Genomic DNA, 18,917 nt, shown 5'->3' with positions numbered 1-18,917 from the left:
AGCTCGGCTGTGTATATTTTAATAACAATAAAGTTAATTAAGTCGGTTATTCTTTGCCTAGACGCCTCACGTTTAAATAACAGCCTTTACAACATAGTAAAATATTATAAAAATGCCCTACAATTTCAGTTGTTTCATAATGTATTTACAGATTTTGCGAGGTTCTGATATACGCGCATTTAGAGTGTAATTATTTTTTGTTGTTGTTGTTTTTTGGTGTTGGTTTTTTAGTTTCTTATTGGGGTCTGTGTTTAAATATGCATAATTGTAGCCTATGTTTTGTTTTTCATCTCTGTTCACACATGTATTTACTCTAGTACATTGTTGGACATTACCTATTGTCTGTTTGTTTACATTGGTTGTAAAAATCATCCAAACTATCTATTGAGGTTTAATATTGTATCTTCGGATATATATATATATACAGCTGAATAACTTTGTCTTATTATCAGTCTTAAGCCTGTTTTGTGTTGATTTTATCAAGATGTTGAATGCTTTTATTTGATCATTTTACTTAAATTCTAATACTTTTGACTGTTTTGATTTGATTGTGCCTGCTTTAATGTATCTCTTTGTAAGTACCTTGGTCAATGTTCATTGTTTTGTGGGCTCTATAAATAAACCTGACTTGACTGTCATTGGAAAATGTGTGACAGTTTTAATTGTTTAATCATGTATTTACAGTTTTCCAATGTGCTTTTTTAAACTTCATGTGTAAATATACAGAATTTAGAGGATCTACACACATTTATATGCTGTTGCACAATGTCAGACATTAACTCCATAAATGTGTCTATTTATTGTGTCTGTCTATTGTAAACATTGACATTTTGCCTAACAACTACGTTTCAGTAATATTGTTTGCAAATCTTATATCATCAACCTCAGTCTTTAACCACTTTTTTATATGAGCAACTGTTGTATCATCTGCTGATATCAGTATGGCCTCCAACTTCAGTAATTTCACTCTGTGTACAAGACTGATTTGAATGTCCCTGTTCTCTGTTTCGTTCACAGTGGTTTTGGACAGAAGAGTTTAACGGGTACACACAACAGGTGTCTTTCAAAACTAACTGAACATATTTAAAGGTGCTAAAGATCACTCTCACACACAAAAAATGTCATGGAGCATATACAGCCTCGATCTGTTCATGTAAAATGATGCACACTTGTACACCTGATGTAATTCCACATGTATTCTCTATATGCCCCTTTTTATAGTATTCTGAACATATTACTCTACCTCCACCATTGTTTTTATATTTAAAAAATGCACAAAGGGAAGCAAACAGCAGCACCTCCCTCTCTCACTGTGTAGCCTGCTGACCATCACCACTGCCACTGATGTGTTGGGGTTCAGCTGACACAGAGGGGGCAGAGCCTGATAGGTGCACAGCACACACAAAACAATAACAGCCACATCCTATAGGAGATCAGCCAGCTGCCAGAGTGAGATCTCTGTGTCAAATAGCAGAATCGTGACATCTGGTGGCAAAGAGTAGACCTACACCTGGAAATTTTTAATGTTCACCTATGCTGTAAACCAGTGATACTCAATTTACAGCCCATAGGGGCAGATTTGGCCCTCGATAGGGTGCCTGGTTGCCCCCCAACCATTTTCTAAATCACAATAAAAAATAAAGTAATTCACATGAATAATTGTTTTTGTACTTTTAGTATACATAAGGTGCCAGAGTGCATAAAACTGCATCAAAATAAAGCTTGTTTATCAAAAAAAAGTGCCAGTGAAGGATCCCTTGCAACCCCTGACAGAGGTCCAAGCCCCTACAGAGGTCATAGCTAAACCCCTAATGTCCTAAATCCTAGAAACTTCAGAAAATCCTAAAAATGTCCTTAAATCCCAGAAACATCCAAAAATCATAAAAATGTCTGAAAACCCTAGAAACATCTTAAAATCTGAGAAATATCCTAGAATCCTAGAAATAGCCAATAATTTGAGAAATGACCTACAATCCTAGAAATGTCCTAGAATTCAAGAAATATCCAAAATTTGAGCAATGTCTTGAAATCCTTGAAACTTTATGAGCACTGAAAAGAAAAGAGTGTTCCTTTTATTTACATTTCCACTTTATATTTTACAATAATTTTCCTGCACATTTGACTAGGGGACTGTCTTGGCTGTTTTACACTGAGCAACTTTTAATATGATTTGGGCTTGTGTGGAGTTTTGAGAACATGCATGTGCTTTAATTACAATATTATAACTGGACCTTTGACTGAAACTACCAAACTGGTTAAATTACTGGTAAATGTGTCTGGCAGTCGTATTAAAAAAAGAGGAAATTGAGCAAACTAATGTCGGGCTGTGGTGCTCATTGCAAATAACAACATATAATTCACCGCCTGTAATTTTAGGGTATAATAACACAGATAAATGTTTTTTTATATTCCTCTAAAGTGAGTAACAGCAACATATTAATATTTTCAGTATTAAATAATCTGTGGACATTGTTTACTGTGAATTGATTACGGGTATGACATACAGGATTTTCCTTAAAAACAACGTATAGACTCATACAAAAGGAGTCAATCATTTCTTCTTAGTGCGTAGCTATGGGGCAATTGTGAGACAGAGGGCCTTGGGTACAGATATGCAAAGGGCCCCGCCACCTTTCCTACGTAGGAGCAAGACACAGACTGGTTTAGGTGGTTTGTGTCTCTTTGTAATTGTTATTTGTTATTTTCTGAATTTGTGTCTTTTTGAGGTCATTTTGTATCTTTCTTGGCCATTTTGTGGCTTCTTCAGTACATGTTAGGTTGAGTGACTTTTGCAAGTGAAGGCCAAGTGGGCCCCTGACATTTTGGGCCCCTACAGGTCTGTGCCCAGTAAATCCGTTCAGTAATCTATCCACATGCGGTGGTGTATTTACCTGCAGTCTCTGCCCTATGCCTGTGTTTTCCTATGTTATTATCGTTTTGCTGTGTTTGGGACGTTCCTGGGCACAGTGTGCTGGTGGTCTGGACTTATAAAAACAGTAGTGACCAGACCGTCAGCAGCAGCAAGAGGAGGCTAAGAAACATCACTGACACAACATGGAGAGGAAAAAATAAATAAAAAAGAAGAGCGAGGCAGAACTCCAAGCATAAAAAGCTGGGGTTGTCTTTTATCTCCAACTGGGATACTGTTTAAAAAGAGTAGCCAACAATTCCTGCATTGGATAACTTTAACTTAAAAAAATGACTTAAAAAACAGTGGTTCAGTTTGACCAAGAGTATGAAATTCAAAAGCATTTGATATACAAAACATAAGAAAATAAAGCAATGAATACTCATATATGTAAAACCTGAAGATTAAAGTCAGTTTTTAATTGACTTCAAAGAATGATTAATTATCCAAAATGGTTATTTACTATAAATTGATTGATCTGGCTGTTTAAGCACTCAAATATATTTACAAATGAAACAATCACTTTTACCTTGTGTTAGGATTCCAACACAATCTCATTAATCTGGCTGGAATTTATTTTTTTAACGGGTTAAAAGACACTGACATGATGGACCTTACATCAAATTATCCAGGAAGCAGCTGCAGGATGGTATTCAACATCAGCCTCCCAAAAACATCATTATTAGAACAGGATGGTCACAGTGTCATCATGAGAGAGTGACCTAGTCCTGTTATCATAATCAATATACACATAACAGTATAGGTGTGTGTGTGTGTGCGTGTATGTGTGTGCGTGTGTGTGTGTGTGTGTGTGTGTGTGTGTGTGAGAGAGATTAGGTTGAGGTCAACTCTGAATAAATCCATGAAAAGATGCATAGCCTGCCAACAAATTTTTTTAAAGTTCATGTCGACTCACATATACATTTAGACTACGCATGATTCACTCGTTCCACAGCCACGTAGAAGCTTTTCTTGTCATCCAAACAGTGCCAGCCAATTGGTCCGATTTCACAATCTGCACAGATGAGGTACTTGATTCTCCCCACGTCCTTAGTGAAGCCCACATTCTCAAAAGTGTACATGTCGTCCACAAACCAGTGGGCGGTCAGAGTGTCCCCGTCCACCGAGCCCTCTGTGGTGCTGAGGCCGCTCTTTTTCCGCATGGATGGTAGGAACAGCTGGTGGGAGAAAACAAACCTCAGATGACATAAAAACACTTCAGAAAGAACTCTAAATCAGTAGTGTAATAGGAGTTGGGGACTTAGTGTACCCATGAAAAGGTTGCCGTGTATTCATGTCTCAATCACTCTGGTCTCCAGAAACATCCACTGGCCGCATGTTGCTTTTCACGATCCTCCTGGTATACAAAGCTCTAGATGGCCCATAGTAAATCGTGTGCTCTCAGGATGTAAACCCTGCAGATCTCTCGGCCTACAAGGCACCACCATCCTTCATATTCCTTCTTTTTTTTTTTTTTTAAATCCCTGAATGTCGCATTTATACACCCAATTAGTCAAACAGCCTGCATGTTGATCTTAGACTATCATATGATAAAAAATTAAAAACCTATAAGACCTTTTTGTTCAGTTAACTATTCTCTTAAAACAATTTACCAGTTTCTATGCATTGTGGCTCATGAATATATGATATTCATGTTTTTCTGAGCCTGTACATCTGTTACAGCTGAGCAAAATGGAGAAAATGTAATATCATGATATCTGTGATCAAATACCGCAATATCAACATTGTGACGGTATTGTAGGGTTGACTATTAGTACTTTCACAAAACATTTACACCATGAGACTTCTGATAAATAATCATCAGTAATGTAGATATAGGCGACTAAGTGGGTAAAGGAAATACTAGAACAGGGAGAACAGTGTGGTTAATTTGGAAAATCAAATCACTTAATTGTAATGCAGCATTTAAAAGTAGGAAAAGAAAATGCTTACATCGTTATGTTATTCAAAATCTAAGATAATATCTAGTCCCACATCACGATATTGATATAATGTCCATATATTGTCCAGCCTTAAAATCTGTAGCTTTCTGTTTTTTGTTTTATTCAGTTTTAGAGAAAGTTTTCAGTTCCCTTTCTAAAGTAAAAGTAGCAATACTACAATAGCAAAAAAATCTCCATTACAAGTAACAATCATCCATTTAAATGACAAGAACAAAAATATTATGAGCAGCACACAAAGTGTTAAAAGTAATTAAATATTAGTCAAAATATTTAAAGTAGTCAATGCATAGATGTCTGTCCTGGGATTCCTCTTCAGATGTTCTTCCTGAGGTCTCTATCCTTTTCACCCATTAAGGGTTTTTTTTTTTTTTTTTGGTGGGGGGGGGGGGGGGGGTCCTTATCTGGTGTGAGGGTCCGAGGACAGAGGAATGTCGTATATTGTAAAGCCCTCTGAGGCTAATTATGATTTGTGATATTGGACTATAAAGTTCAAATTGGAATAGAATTGAAATTACTATTTCTATAAGCCATTTGGGGCATGCTTTGTGATTGAGATACAATGAACTCTGACGTGATTAACCTGCAAAGCACTTTAGGTTGCGTTTGGCTGCGAAATGACCTATTGCCACCTGTGAATGTTTATCTGTCAAATATCATCATGCTAGATTATTACTACACATTAATAAAATTTTACTGTTGTGGTTGGTCAAAATAAAGTTACAATTTACTCTAAATGCTGGGTGGTTTAATCTATAAAACTGCATGACATTTAATAAATATATTATATGCTTTGAATGTTATAGATGTCTGTATATTACTCATTAACTAGACTGTTTAATTAATTACTCATCTCTAGCTGTCTAGTGGAGTAAAAGTACAATATTTCCATGTGAGTAGTACAAGTGTTGCATGCAATACAAATACTCAAGTTACCTAAAATTTGTACGTCCTTAAAGTACTTCAGTGAATGTACATAGTTGAGCTGTACCACTGGCTTCATTATCACGTAAAGCAATCAGCCCACCAATGTGAGCCCATCGCCCATCATACCTCTTTCTCTGCCATCACAGCCATCCCCGGACACAGCACCTTGGACCCGCAGCGCTGACACACCACAGACTTGCTGTTCTTTCCGTCCTCAGACACCAGGTCGGACCGCTCCGTGCTGTCTTTGGACTGCTGATTATTGTCCATCTCGAACCCTGACAAACAGCACATTCACGTTGTTGTACATGCACAAGTGGTTTGGGACACAGTATCCTCCACCAGCCTGAACAGAGGGACAGTAATTAACCGTGAGGACTAACTGTCCTGTGTAAAATCGGAGCGCTATCTTAACGAAAAGAAAGAGTGGCGCACATAAAGTGGACCGGAACTAAGAGTATTCGGAACCTTTGTAGTGAGGAACTCACTAATATTTTTCATTATCCAGAAAATATGACTAATGGCAGACTTATCGCCGAGCTACGGTCTGAGATATTTATGACAAAGACTAACGAGAATAAATATTAGCTTTAAAAACTATCATCTTCACGCTAACGGGAAACCCCACCCCTTGCATGCTAGCATCCGTGCTAACACTGAATTCAACGGACTAAAGATCAGACAACGACATTACACGCATATAAAATGAGATACAAACACTTGAATAAAGTAAAATGAGACGTACCTAAATGCCGATGTAAATATAATCTTAAATACAACAGCGATATGATAAAAACGGACCGGTTAGCTAAACCAAGGCTCGCATACTAGCTTGCTTTGAAGTTTACCAACCACTAAATACACTCGTTCAGAAACTCGGTGATGTGCTTGGTTCCTCATTAAACAGGATAACATTTTTACCGTGGTCTCTCTAAACGAGGATGTAACGCCGTCTGAAAATAAATGTAATAGATACATTTAAAATTTAAAAATTATTTATTTTAAAAAAGCAAAAAAACCCAGAGTTTTACAATAAATTATGATCTGACATTAGACTACAACAGAATATATTGTATCCAAAACACAAATTTTGAGGATTGGTCAGTTGAGATAAAATTGGGTTAAGCAATGGTGGCAGAAATACTTTTATTTTTATTTGTTGGGATATTTATTTTAGATGTAATACCAAAATATTACATACTCCACGAGTTAAATGCATCAATAAAAAGTGTTTACATTACATCACGGATTATTATTATTATTATTATTATTATTATTATTATTATTATTATTACTATTATTATTATTATTATTATTTTTTATTTTAATTTCTTGTGCATTTTTCTGTAAGCAGCATTTTCATGTGGGCTAACTTTAGCTGCTAAATAAATGTAACTGGGTAAAATATACATGATATTCCTCTATAATGTAGTTAAGTAGAAGTAAAAAATAGCATAAAAATGAAAAAGTCCTGATTGCGTGGTGGAGGATTTGGGGATAGCCTATATTTATTTCCATCTTAAGGAGACTGAGATGCATACCAACTCTATGTTTCCCTGCATACCATACTTACTTGTAATGATGGTGCAGCTAAATACAATCCACCTACAGGGCAGCGTCAGGAGAATTTCTGCCAAGTAAATGGAAGAAGTCAGTTATAGGCAACAACCTACTGAAGCCAGGACATCATGAGCTGTTTAAACTAGTGGTGTATATTTTGTGAGACAGAACGGTTGACCAGCTCACAAAAAGATTGGATGCAGGTTACAGTCTATCAGACAACATATTGATTGAGTACAGTAAAAATAATGTCCATCAACAGACTAACGGAGATGAGTTTATAGGAGTAGGGTGCAATGCATGATCCAGATAGTTACTTTTTTTTTTGTTTGTTTGTTTATACAATAGTGAACTGTGCAAAAGCCCTTATATACATAGTACCCATTATAAAAATAATAATTAAAATCCTAATATGCCCTGTATTCAAATAAAAGATGTTAAATGAAGCCTTGAATGAGGCACAGTATCTCTCAAGTGCTTTCCAATTATGTTTGATTAACAGTCCCGGCAGCCTATTATTTAGTATAATCAAATTATGAATCAATCTATTTTAGCAAAAGAACATGGGAGGAAGCATTTCCTAGCACTGGACATTATTGCGGCTATGGTCACATCCCACACATCTTCCTTCCTCTACCAAGCAAATGATGAGAAGCTGTCTGTTGCAGTTCATGTGCCCACAACATACTAACTGTTGATCTCTATAATTCATAGAAAACTACTTTATGTAAACACAGTCTTGCACAGCTATAAGACTCATGATAAGCTGTAGACCATTAATCCTTTTGTTTTCACTGTTGCTTACCACTTCTGTGTTCTTGGCAAATATCACAAACTCTAAGAAACAACTGACAATTGGACACCACGTTTGTACATGTGGAAAAAAATTTATTACAATAATTTTCCAAGATTACCATTAATAAATATTTATGTTTACATTTCAGTGAAATGTATGATTTATATCACTTTCTACACAGGACATTACACAAAGTCAAGAATACACATCGTTTTAGTCTTTGTAATAAAGCTCAAATAAGTTGATCTAGAAAAAGGAGTCTTAAACAGCAGTTGATACAACCTATCCATGGAGTTGTAAGTTCAATAATGATTCGATTGTATATATGGCAAGGAAAACAAGAAAAGTCAACATCTGGAAATCCTTTAAGCTCCCTTGACTGTTAAGATAGGCCGTTTTATTTAAAAACATTTCCGTTGGCCTAAGGCACAGGAATACTAAAAGTTTATATCAATCATACATAACACATTTTAAACCCCGTACGGCGATTTTTCAATTTAATAGTATACACTAAGGTGCATTTGATATTTACACCTCTCATTGCATCTGAAATCTAGCACAAAAGAAATATCTCTAGCTGACAAAAACACAATTTGACCGATCCAGATCTGTACATTGTGCGACGCCCAGGAACTGTTACTGAAGAAATGTAGTAATGATGAGTCGTTGGACTGAAACATGATGGCAGGGGAGTTCTTTCACTTCTACATTTTAAGGGTCTAACCTCAACTGAGCAGATACATTTGGCACAGTTGCAGCTTTTCTGTGCCATTATGTCACTTGTTTGGGACTTTTGTAAATTACAACAATGCATCAAAAACCCCAAAATGCTGAGGAATCAGTTTAAAAGGGATGGTGCAGATCTTTTTAAGCAGGATTGTATGAGGTACTTATCCATAACCAGTGTATTACCTACAGTAGATGGCAGTCGGCACGCCCCCAGTTTGGAGAAGCAGGCCGCCACAGAAGCCAAGCAATGTATTCCTGTGAATGGCAAAACAGCAGCAAAATGTATTTTAACCATTTTAACTTGCCACCAGAGAACAGTTTCTAATGGGGAATTGAAGCTAATATATTGCTCTCTTTAGAGCCAGACTCTGTTGAGAAAATCAGAAATCAGAAGCTGCTGGTCAATCACTGCATCCATCACTTTTTTTGGTATGTGTTATTGTGTAACCATAGTGTTTTGAGTGGTTAGTTCAGAGTCACCAAAGTCAGTCACTTTTTTGGTCAATGTATTCTTGTGGTTTTGACGAGAGTGTAGATGGGGAACAAGTCGTTAATGGCTTTCCCATCGGAAAGGGCTGTCTGTTTCAAAGTAAAACAGTGAAAATATTCTCAATGTTGAGTACACTTAACTGCTATAACCTCTTTTGGTGGCAAAAATAAATTTTGTTGCTACCCCAGCTCACAGCAGTACATTGCTTAACTTCCATGACAGTGCTCTTGCCTGATTCTCTAAACTGAGGGCGTGCTGACTCCCATCTACCGTATGTAATACACTGACGATGGATAAGTACCTCATACTATCATAACTATCCCTTTTCAATCATTTTTGTAAAAATTCAGACGAGCATTGGATCTTGTCTTACTCAAGACCAATCTATAGATCATATCTATAGGAGTTAGGCTGCGTTTCTTTCATTCATTTCATGTATTTTATTTTATTTTGATGGGATTTTATTTTATTTCTAATTAGATTTCCTGGGGGGTGGCGACTGGGCATTGAGAGTACAGTTCAGGTTTTATTGCAGAGCAGGCGTGGATGGGTTTGTATAATGGTCCTCCAGGTTTTAACGCAAAGCTGCGCATTCAGTGTCAGCACAGTTAGAAAACATCTGGTCACACCTCTATACACTATATGTGTAAACTTTCATTCTTTTAATACAAATGTGTGCGCAGGCCCTCAAGCTCCTAAATGGTCCTGGACTGCTCTACACCTCACTCCTGGTGAACAGTACATTCATCCTCTAACCTGCATGGAAACTGGGAGGAAGGACAGGAATGGTTTACAGTATGTGCCCTCTGCTACAGCACAAATAATACTCTCTGTACCCTTTGTGCAATGGTAACAGACTATGAAGAGGTCGGGGTACTAGTGAGCTTCTAAGAAGTGACCATCAGTTACAGTAATCTACGATTTTGGTTAAAATCCCATTTTGACCTTACTTGAAAATGTAGAGTTCAAGTTTCAGAATTATTGAAGAAGTAGTGCCTGTTGAAGATACCCTCTGTAGTTCAATGGCTAGTTAATGCTACTTTATTTGAGCAAAAAAGAGCCAAAAAGAAAGACCACCAAAACCCAAAACAAGATGTTAGCAAATCAGAAGTACAGAAGGAGCAATAAGTGACTATATTGAATTCCAGCAGCATTTAAAGTGATTGTGTGTGCGAGTGTGTGTGTGTGTGTGTGTGTGTGTGTGTGTGTGTGTGTGTGTGTGTGTGTGTGAGGTGTTTGTGGGACTATAAAGAAAAGTATGAGTAGGTCACAGTCAGGCCTCTCAGAGTAGAGAGTCATCTGTGCATCCTCCCTCAAGGCCGTAGCGAAATTCCTGCAGGTTGGAAACCCCGTAGAAATGGATGAATGCCGCCGCCACGACCAGAACATGGAAAATCTGATGAGAGTGAAACTAGAAGGAGAAAAGGAGAAAAGGAAATGTTCACGTATCAGTTTCATTCATTATAATTTATCTGTGTTTGATCAAACAAAGGAAAATACATGTATTGTCTACAGCGGTGCCTGAAACGGCTCCTTTTGTTTACTTGTTCTTTATTCCCTTCAGTGTAAAAAAAAAAACACACTCAGTGGGTTCCACTTTGAGATTTCAGTCTCTTGTGAATGATCATTATTTTGAATCACTTCTGAAAGATGTGTGGCCACGGGGGGCTGTGTATTCAATCTTCACATCTTTTTTGGTGCCGAAAAAGTCGTACTGACAGCTGGCATTGAATTTCTGGTCAAACTCAAGTTTACTTATTTTATAATTTTTTGATTAGAGGTTTCTAATTACAGACCAAATTTTACTAATGACAAACTATATATTATCTAGTTAGTTCCAGCTGCTTGCGTTTAGACAGCACATGGCAGTTGAAAACTTCATAAAGTGGAAAGAGTTTTGTAAAAAATGATTTTTCCTGTTTTTATACAAAATAAGTACTGTTTTCGCAACAAACCTTGGACACTGTATCATTACTAGAGCTGGGCGATATGACTGTATAAACCACGCAACAGTGGCAAAGTGTCAACTGGTAGAGATTTGGAAATACCATTTCTTCCATGGGAGCTATCTGGAGCAGGCTATGTAGCAAATCAGGGCTGTATTGTCGCATCATCTCATGATTCTTGCAATTCTCACAATTTCACCAATCCAGCTGCTTCACAAGGAAATGTGAGTTTGGCCATAGACTGTACATAAAGATATAAAAAATAAATATAAATATCTTTATTTACAGTCTATGAGTTTGGCAGACAAGGAAGAGATTGAAGTTGTAAATACAGATACCTGTAAGACTTGAAATTATTGTTCTCAGGAACCTTAGCTTTCATTTTTTATTTGTTTTTTTTAACTTTTCTGTTTTGAGTCTTTCTCATATCTCAATTAAGGCAGCTGTTTTTGTTTGTATGGAAATGCATACCTGAATATACAAATATGCATATGCATGAATATACAATTTCTGTAAATATATATATATATATATATATATATATATATATATATTTAGATAAAAGATTTTGGCCATATCACCCAGCTCTAAAGATCACTAGAAAAATCTCGAGCAATACTCCGCTGTAAGAGCTATACAATAGAAATATTTACATTTGTTTTGTAAGAAGCAAATGTAAAGCACTGCATTGTGTTTTTCACATAAAATGTCTAAACGTTCCCCCCTCCACTATGGTGAATATAGAATAATTTTAAGTCGATTATCTTTTTTTGGGGTGGTGAAACTTAACTGCACCACTAAACCTGACTTTCTTAAGCTCTGTTATGTAACGTAAACACATTCAAATACTTACCCAGATGTCACACTTTCCAGGAAAGTAGCGCTCAGGGATCCTGGCAGCATACAGACCCGCTCCAGTGATATACATGGCACCCATCAGGTAGAACCAACCCATCTGGCCCACTGTGGTGGCCTTAACAAAGCCCTCCTCGATGGTGAAGTGCATGGTGGGGACAATGCCGCTTAATCCAAGACCCATGAACACACCTAGGAGAAAAGTGGATTGACTTTAATTTTCGTTGTTTAAAAAAAATGGCAAAATTTACTTTACAATTATAACACAAAGCAAGCACATTAGAGGAAAGTGCATATTATCTCAACTGGTTCCCACCTGCTCTTGTAGGTCTGTGACGAGGTGTTGAGAACCGGTCCCACTGAGCCACTATGATGGCGGCAATGCCCAGGACACATACAATGGTGAGGTAGATAAGTCGAGGCTGAGGGGAACAATAGAACGAGTAGTACAGCCAGGGCACGAAGGAGCCCATGATCAGGAGGGCGATGCCCGAGTAGTCAAGCCTAAAGAGACGGGAGTGATACAGAGACAACAGCTGTTTGTTTGGCTGGAAGATCTGGAAGAAAGCTGATGTTTACTCACGTTTCTAAACATATTAGGGGTCAACCAATATTGTTTTTTTCTGGGCTGATACCAATACTGTTACCAATTATTAGTAGTTAATGAGACTGATAACTGATATTTGGAACTTATATGCATTTACAATAAAAAATGAAAATATTTCTATCAATATTTAGAATTTGGAACATAACTAACTCCAACACAAAACTTTGTTTAATGCCTTTAGCAAATTTTCATTCAAAATTGAAACTTTCAACATTAATAAAAAGGTTTTACAAATTAAATGTTCCTCCCATGCTGACACTTTCTTTGCACTTTTTAATTAATGAATTTTTATAAGCGATCCTTAAAATAAAAAGCTGATAGATAATTGATAAAAAGCCAAATGTGGGCCTCAATAATTGTCCAGGCGGATAATGTGTCGACCCCTAAGACACATACGTACTTCCCAGAGTGATTTTTCACATTTTCACAGGATCACTGTGGACCTTATGATAATAGTTTGTACATTTCAACAGCTACGGCAGTCTTCCAGAGTAAATGCACTTATCAACAGCTTTAACATCAGATCAGTGTTAAGCTCTTCACCATGCCACAATGATCGCTGTAGCATTTTTGTACTTTAAACTGAACTATTGACCATTTTGCCCTGAATAATGGCTGTGGGTGTTTCCCGCCTGCCTACGACAAGAGCACTGTTAAAATACTCTGACAGTTGCAAATGATTCCTTTAAGACATACAAGTCAAGTAAGGGAGAAGAGGTGTTTTGACAGTGTGATGTCTTACTTTGAGAAGGTGCGAGACACTTTCTCAGAGTGGCAGTAGACGGTGTGAAAAAGCCAGGAGAAGCTGAGGCAGAGCACAGCTCCCAGGAAGAACATCCCGAACACCACTTTCTCTTGCAGAGGGGCCATAAAATACATGTTGGGCCGCAGCATGGTTAACGTGCCCAGACAAAGGAATAAGATCAGCCCTGAGGGGAGAAAAGAGGCCACTTTTACTAACAGCTGACAAGAGAAGAGACATACATACTATGCTTGTAAACAAAATGAGAACCCCCTAATAAAACTTGTGTTTAACAGTTTCAGAAATGTTATGCAAAGTGTTTCATTCTCACCTAGCAGGTGAGTCCAGATGTTCCTGTCTCAGTGTGAATTCTGAAGATGCTTCCAAAACAGGCCCGGAAGGAGGGCATAGGGGGCCGATGTCCATGCAGGAGGTAATCGTTGTCCTTTAGCCACTCTGGCAGGACATGGAAAGGGATGACCCTCCAGCGGCCCTCCCAAACCTGAAAAGTAACAATAGCTGTCACTTGCAGATGTATACATTTACAGTGACTATATGGCTCTCACAGAGCAGACAATTTCTGTACATGCAGATTAAATATTTAGGGAGTTTAAGGGCTGATAAACTTAATTAGATTTAGGTAAAATAGACACAATGCATTTTGAGTATGAGTAGATGTAAAATTTCAAATTAATTTCATATCTTCTAAGTCTTACAATAGCAGTAAAATCCCCTATAATTCTAAAATCTAATAAACAGGTATACATCTATATATATATATATATAAAAGTATATGTATATACACAGTATATATGAATTGAGAAATACCTGTATGATTTATAATAAACAATCTTGCTCTTGGTCACTCTCAATAGCAACGAATAGCACACAAAATAATGTACACTTGTTTTTTCTTGGGTTGGTTCCCTCTTATTTATGTACATGTATGTGTAAAAACCAGAATCAATATGGCCTGCGCTCTCACAGTACTCTTCTGATGTCAGTCCCCAAGGTTCACACAGAACTTGACAAAAAAGCTTTTAAATTTGCCGCCCCCTCCACTTGGATTAACTTACAGAAGGACTGAAAACTGTCTGAGCTGATCACTATGGGGGAATTAAAGTCACTTTTAAAAGGCTGGGAAAATAGCACTATTGGTCAATGTGACTGCTACTCCAATGATGACTGAAATTTGATGACTGCACTTTTCACATTTTAACTGGAGATTGTGCTCGCTCTTTGCATGTGATAGTTGTGTTTATTTGATAGTTGTATTTATCTGTCTGTATTTATTGTTGTAACCTTGTTTTAAGCTGCCCTCTTGGCCAGGTCACTCTTGGAAAAGCGATTTTAAATTTCGATGAGTCTTTTACCTGGTTAAATAAAGGATAGATATACCACTGAAGTCGGCTTCACATCAGGCTTTAACATACAGTTAGAAGACCAGATCTTTCTGATCGGGATTCTTATCAATATCTAGATGTGTTTTGGTGCTTTTTTTTTACTGATCAATAAGTTCTTTGTTGTAAGATGACATTGGTCTACCTATGTAGACACACCGGTCGCACCACTTGTCCATCAAAATCTGAAGATGACATATGCTTCTTTAACGGTGAGTTCTTTGATTTTTGAATAGCCCAATCCTAGACCCACAAACTCTATTGTCTGTTGTCACGTGTTTATGGAGGTGGTTGTGCTTGCAGACATGGCTACATTTCTTCTGGCTCTCTTCTGATGTCTCCTTTTTGTCCTTTTCATCTCCAGAATATAAACTCCATCTTTGCACAGCCTTCGCCAGGTGCAGCGATCAGAGGCAACATCCTCCAGGTCCTCAGGTCTGACCCTGCACCTCTTCAATAGGTTCTTCATCTGGCCCTTATAGTGCTTCTCTGGCCCTCCCACTAAGCATTGACCTCGATGTAATTGGCAATATAGTACTCAGCGGGGTAAGAGACAGGGGGGCATTTGTATAACATGACCCAGCCATTGCAGCAGGCACAGGGTGATAGTAGCTTCAATACTTCTGCAGCTGGCCTGGGGACCTATCTGCGTCTTATATGACACATGTCTGATGTCCTACCATAAACAAAACCCTGTATATGACTCACTTGAACTAGTTGAACAGGTTAATCCCTGTTAGTTGCCGTTGACCTAGATCAGCAACTGTATGCCCATTAACTTCACTTATGAACAACAGAATTCTACTACACCTGGTGTACACCTGTGAAATGAACAGGGTGTTGAGTTTCAGCTCATTTTACATGGCTGATAAAATATTTATGCTGGGTGCTCAATTGTGTAATGTCATATGATCTTTTATCTTCCTTATTCTGTATCATTCCAATATTTACCAATCAACATTTAACAATCACAGTCAACTTTGTCAGATTGGGCTGAATACGCTACCAAAAAAAAAAAAAAAAAAAATCAAAAGTAACTATATTCATACCAGTGGCAATTATATTAATACGTGAAATCTGTGTTAATTCTGTTGCGCTAAAGCTGAGGTTGGGAGCAGGAGAATGAAGCCACATTGAATAACGTGCTGACTGACCAGTAAACCATTTTTTGTCCCCACCATCTATCAGAACATTTTGGACAGGCAGTTTAGCCAGATAAGAAATGGATTGATACCGATACAATTTTGGGCTCAATAAATTGAGAAGACATTTTACCTTGTGTACAAACTCCTCCATCTTCTCCATGGCATGGTGAGCCTGAAGTGGTAAAGTCAGGACCTCTCCCACCTCATCATCATCCTCTTCCTCGTCAGCAAGCATTGCAGCTCCCTTTAAAGAGATCCCAAGACAATACTAAAGCTACTGAACCATAACAACTTCTCTCTGGGTATTTTACTGCAACGGCCTTACCTCTGGATGGACGCCTTTAGATGCTGCCGGTCGCCCCCCTCCCTCCTCCAGCAGTGGCCCCAGCTCCATCAGCTCAACATCTGGGACACGGCAGTCCTCAGAGATCCGGCAGTCTGCATCACTTGCAGACCCGTTTCGGCCTGACATAGGGAGACTGCCTGATGACCCACTCACAGCCTCTGTGTTCTGCTTCAGAAGGTACACTTCAGTTTCCTCCTGAGCAACCAGAACCACAATCAGCTCCACCAGCTAAGTATGTTGACATACACAGACAAGAAATTTGACTCCAGTTTTCAGAAGCTCTCAATATACTCTGTGCTGCAGAGAACAAATTTACAGGAAGATCCAAATATAGACATACAGCTAAACAAGGACAAGAAACTTTATCAAGATAAGCACACATTAACATAACTGCTTTGTATAAAGGCAAAAAGTGAAAAACAAGCAGAATCTATATGCAGGTTAAATTAAGTTACTATGTTCTGTAAATAAGGTGGAATGCAAAAGTGCATGATTAATACAGAAAAGCTAGAAAAGGATTTGTGTAGATAATATGTAGATATGTGTGCAGCTTGATATATATGTGGCTGATTTAGTATTGGTAATTGGGAAGATGCAATTATTGATATGGTTCCAATTTCAGCTGATAGTTACATCTGATAATGTGAATCCTGTTTACAAAAGCTGCAGACAAGAGATTTCACAAGAAGGGGGGTCAGCTGGGTGTAAGTAACAAAAAAAGAAAAAAAAACCCAGAATTTTTACTGTCATTTCCTCTAATGTTTTTTTCCTACATCCTGTAAATTCTTGTCAAGGATAGAAGGTCTGACATTAATTAACCAAAATGTTACAAAACAACAACATTTCAAAACACTAAGGGTTTCTGGTTATATTGTCACACACAAGTTTACAACAACTTAATTAATACATTATTTACTCTATAAATAACCAATGTGTTATTTTAGATTACATACATACATACATATATACACACACACACACACACACACACACACATATATATATATGATAATTATAATTACAAGATAATTATTATTGGTTATTTATTGTTATCAGCCACAGTAAATAGGTCGGTTCTGACATTACATATTGGAGCATCTCTGATAAGTTGCTCCATAAACAGAAGTGGCTTTATGTGCATATACTGAAGGTCTGGATACAGTGAATGTTCAGTCAATTCAATCTGCATAGCCTCACATGTAACAGCGACGACATGATATTATATACATGCTGGCACAATGGCTGGTACAATGCGTGCTCTGCAATACTGAGTACAGTAAAGTGACTTTTATTTTAACTACTGTATAGTTATTAAAGATCAAGGACAAACATTCAAAGTGATAGACGATCATCCAGCTTCTGATTTAAAATGGCTGGTGATTAATCTGGGTCTCGTTTGACATCTGTGTTTCATCGATCAGACATTCACAACAAGAGAACAAAGAAGCGGCTTAACTTACTCACGTCTATGTCACCAGCCAAAATCATCGGTCGACAATTATAGTAGTGACAATACTCCAGATATGAGACAGGATAGTGACATTTGATAACAGCGCTGATGCTGACAACACAAACAAAAGGCTTAACCGAGTTGCTGCTGAGCAGAGCCAGCCAGACGGATGTTGATTAGCACAGCGTCAGACGGAACATGGAGTACAAAAATGTAAACAACCGCAAGATACAAAATACTAAACGCAAACCCGTCGTATTTTTACAGTTGACTACACTTTAAAGTGAGGAGATGACATACAATTTAATGAAAAAACACCGAGCCGTTTATAAGTTGACAGGTCACGGAAAGCTCATATATTATCTTGCTAACATTACCTTGTAGCTAGCGCTGAGCTGTCGCTAACCAGCCGAGCAGGCGACACTGGTTTGACAATTAACTTGCTAGCAGTGAGATAAAAGTCTTTACGACGAAACAGCCATAAAATGTTATATAGGTAAGCTGTTGTACTGACACCTGCTTTGAAAAACTAAATAAATGGACAGAAGTTACCTGACAAGGTAGCCCACAAACCAGGAAGGTGAATTATTTATCGATATGCGAAACACAATCCTTTCCGGAAGTGAAGTGCTCTTCCGCAAACCTAGCTTCTTTTTTTTCCCAAAATAAAAGCACTCATTTGCTCGTACATTTCGGGACTGTACTTTATCTATTAGAAGAGGAGGTGACTACGGTAGGTATTGTATACCCCCCATACCATGACCCTCCCTGGAGCTACAGATATTATTCTTTGAGCGAGGGGAAAATGCATGACCCTCTCCCTTCATCATAAACAACCGTATTTCACAGTTCCTGGCTGAGTTAAATGTTGTGATTTCAGAGGTTTCTCACGTGCCGTTTCAGGGTTCTGGGGGTATTTCATATATATACAAAATACAGAATTGAAAGTCTTTACCCACAGTCAAATTAAAAAACAAACAAACAAACAAACAAACAAAAAAAACAAACAACAAAAAACAAACCAGAGGTCATACCCCGGTGCCTATAGTAAGTCT

General features: G+C 37.7%; 2 protein-coding genes across 2 annotated transcripts; both read right to left on the bottom strand.

Annotated features, from left to right (window-relative positions):
- Nucleotides 1-3,299: 3,299 nt before the first annotated feature.
- Nucleotides 3,300-6,637, bottom strand: rabif (RAB interacting factor). Its single transcript, XM_042496111.1, has 3 exons — nucleotides 6,542-6,637; nucleotides 5,923-6,074; nucleotides 3,300-4,086 (listed from the first exon to the last, which is right to left on the bottom strand). Exons 2-3 carry the CDS (start codon nucleotides 6,064-6,066, stop codon nucleotides 3,838-3,840), a joined length of 393 nt encoding a protein of 130 aa, XP_042352045.1. The 5' UTR covers nucleotides 6,067-6,074; nucleotides 6,542-6,637; the 3' UTR covers nucleotides 3,300-3,837.
- Nucleotides 6,638-8,323: 1,686 nt separating this feature from the next.
- On the bottom strand, nucleotides 8,324-16,639 carry adipor1a (adiponectin receptor 1a). Its single transcript, XM_042500460.1, is given in 8 exon segments — nucleotides 8,324-10,782; nucleotides 12,171-12,364; nucleotides 12,489-12,676; nucleotides 13,522-13,708; nucleotides 13,853-13,876; nucleotides 13,879-14,023; nucleotides 16,197-16,310; nucleotides 16,392-16,639. Coding segments are annotated over 8 exon segments (1,128 nt in total). The 5' UTR covers nucleotides 16,539-16,639; the 3' UTR covers nucleotides 8,324-10,653.
- Between the last annotated feature and the right edge of the window lie 2,278 nt (nucleotides 16,640-18,917).

The sequence above is a fragment of the Plectropomus leopardus genome, chromosome 2 (genome assembly GCF_008729295.1).
Source record: "Plectropomus leopardus isolate mb chromosome 2, YSFRI_Pleo_2.0, whole genome shotgun sequence".
Taxonomy (NCBI): Eukaryota; Metazoa; Chordata; class Actinopteri; order Perciformes; family Serranidae; genus Plectropomus; species Plectropomus leopardus.
The sequence above is the reverse complement of the archived record's forward strand: the minus strand, read 5'-3'. Positions and strand labels throughout refer to the sequence as shown.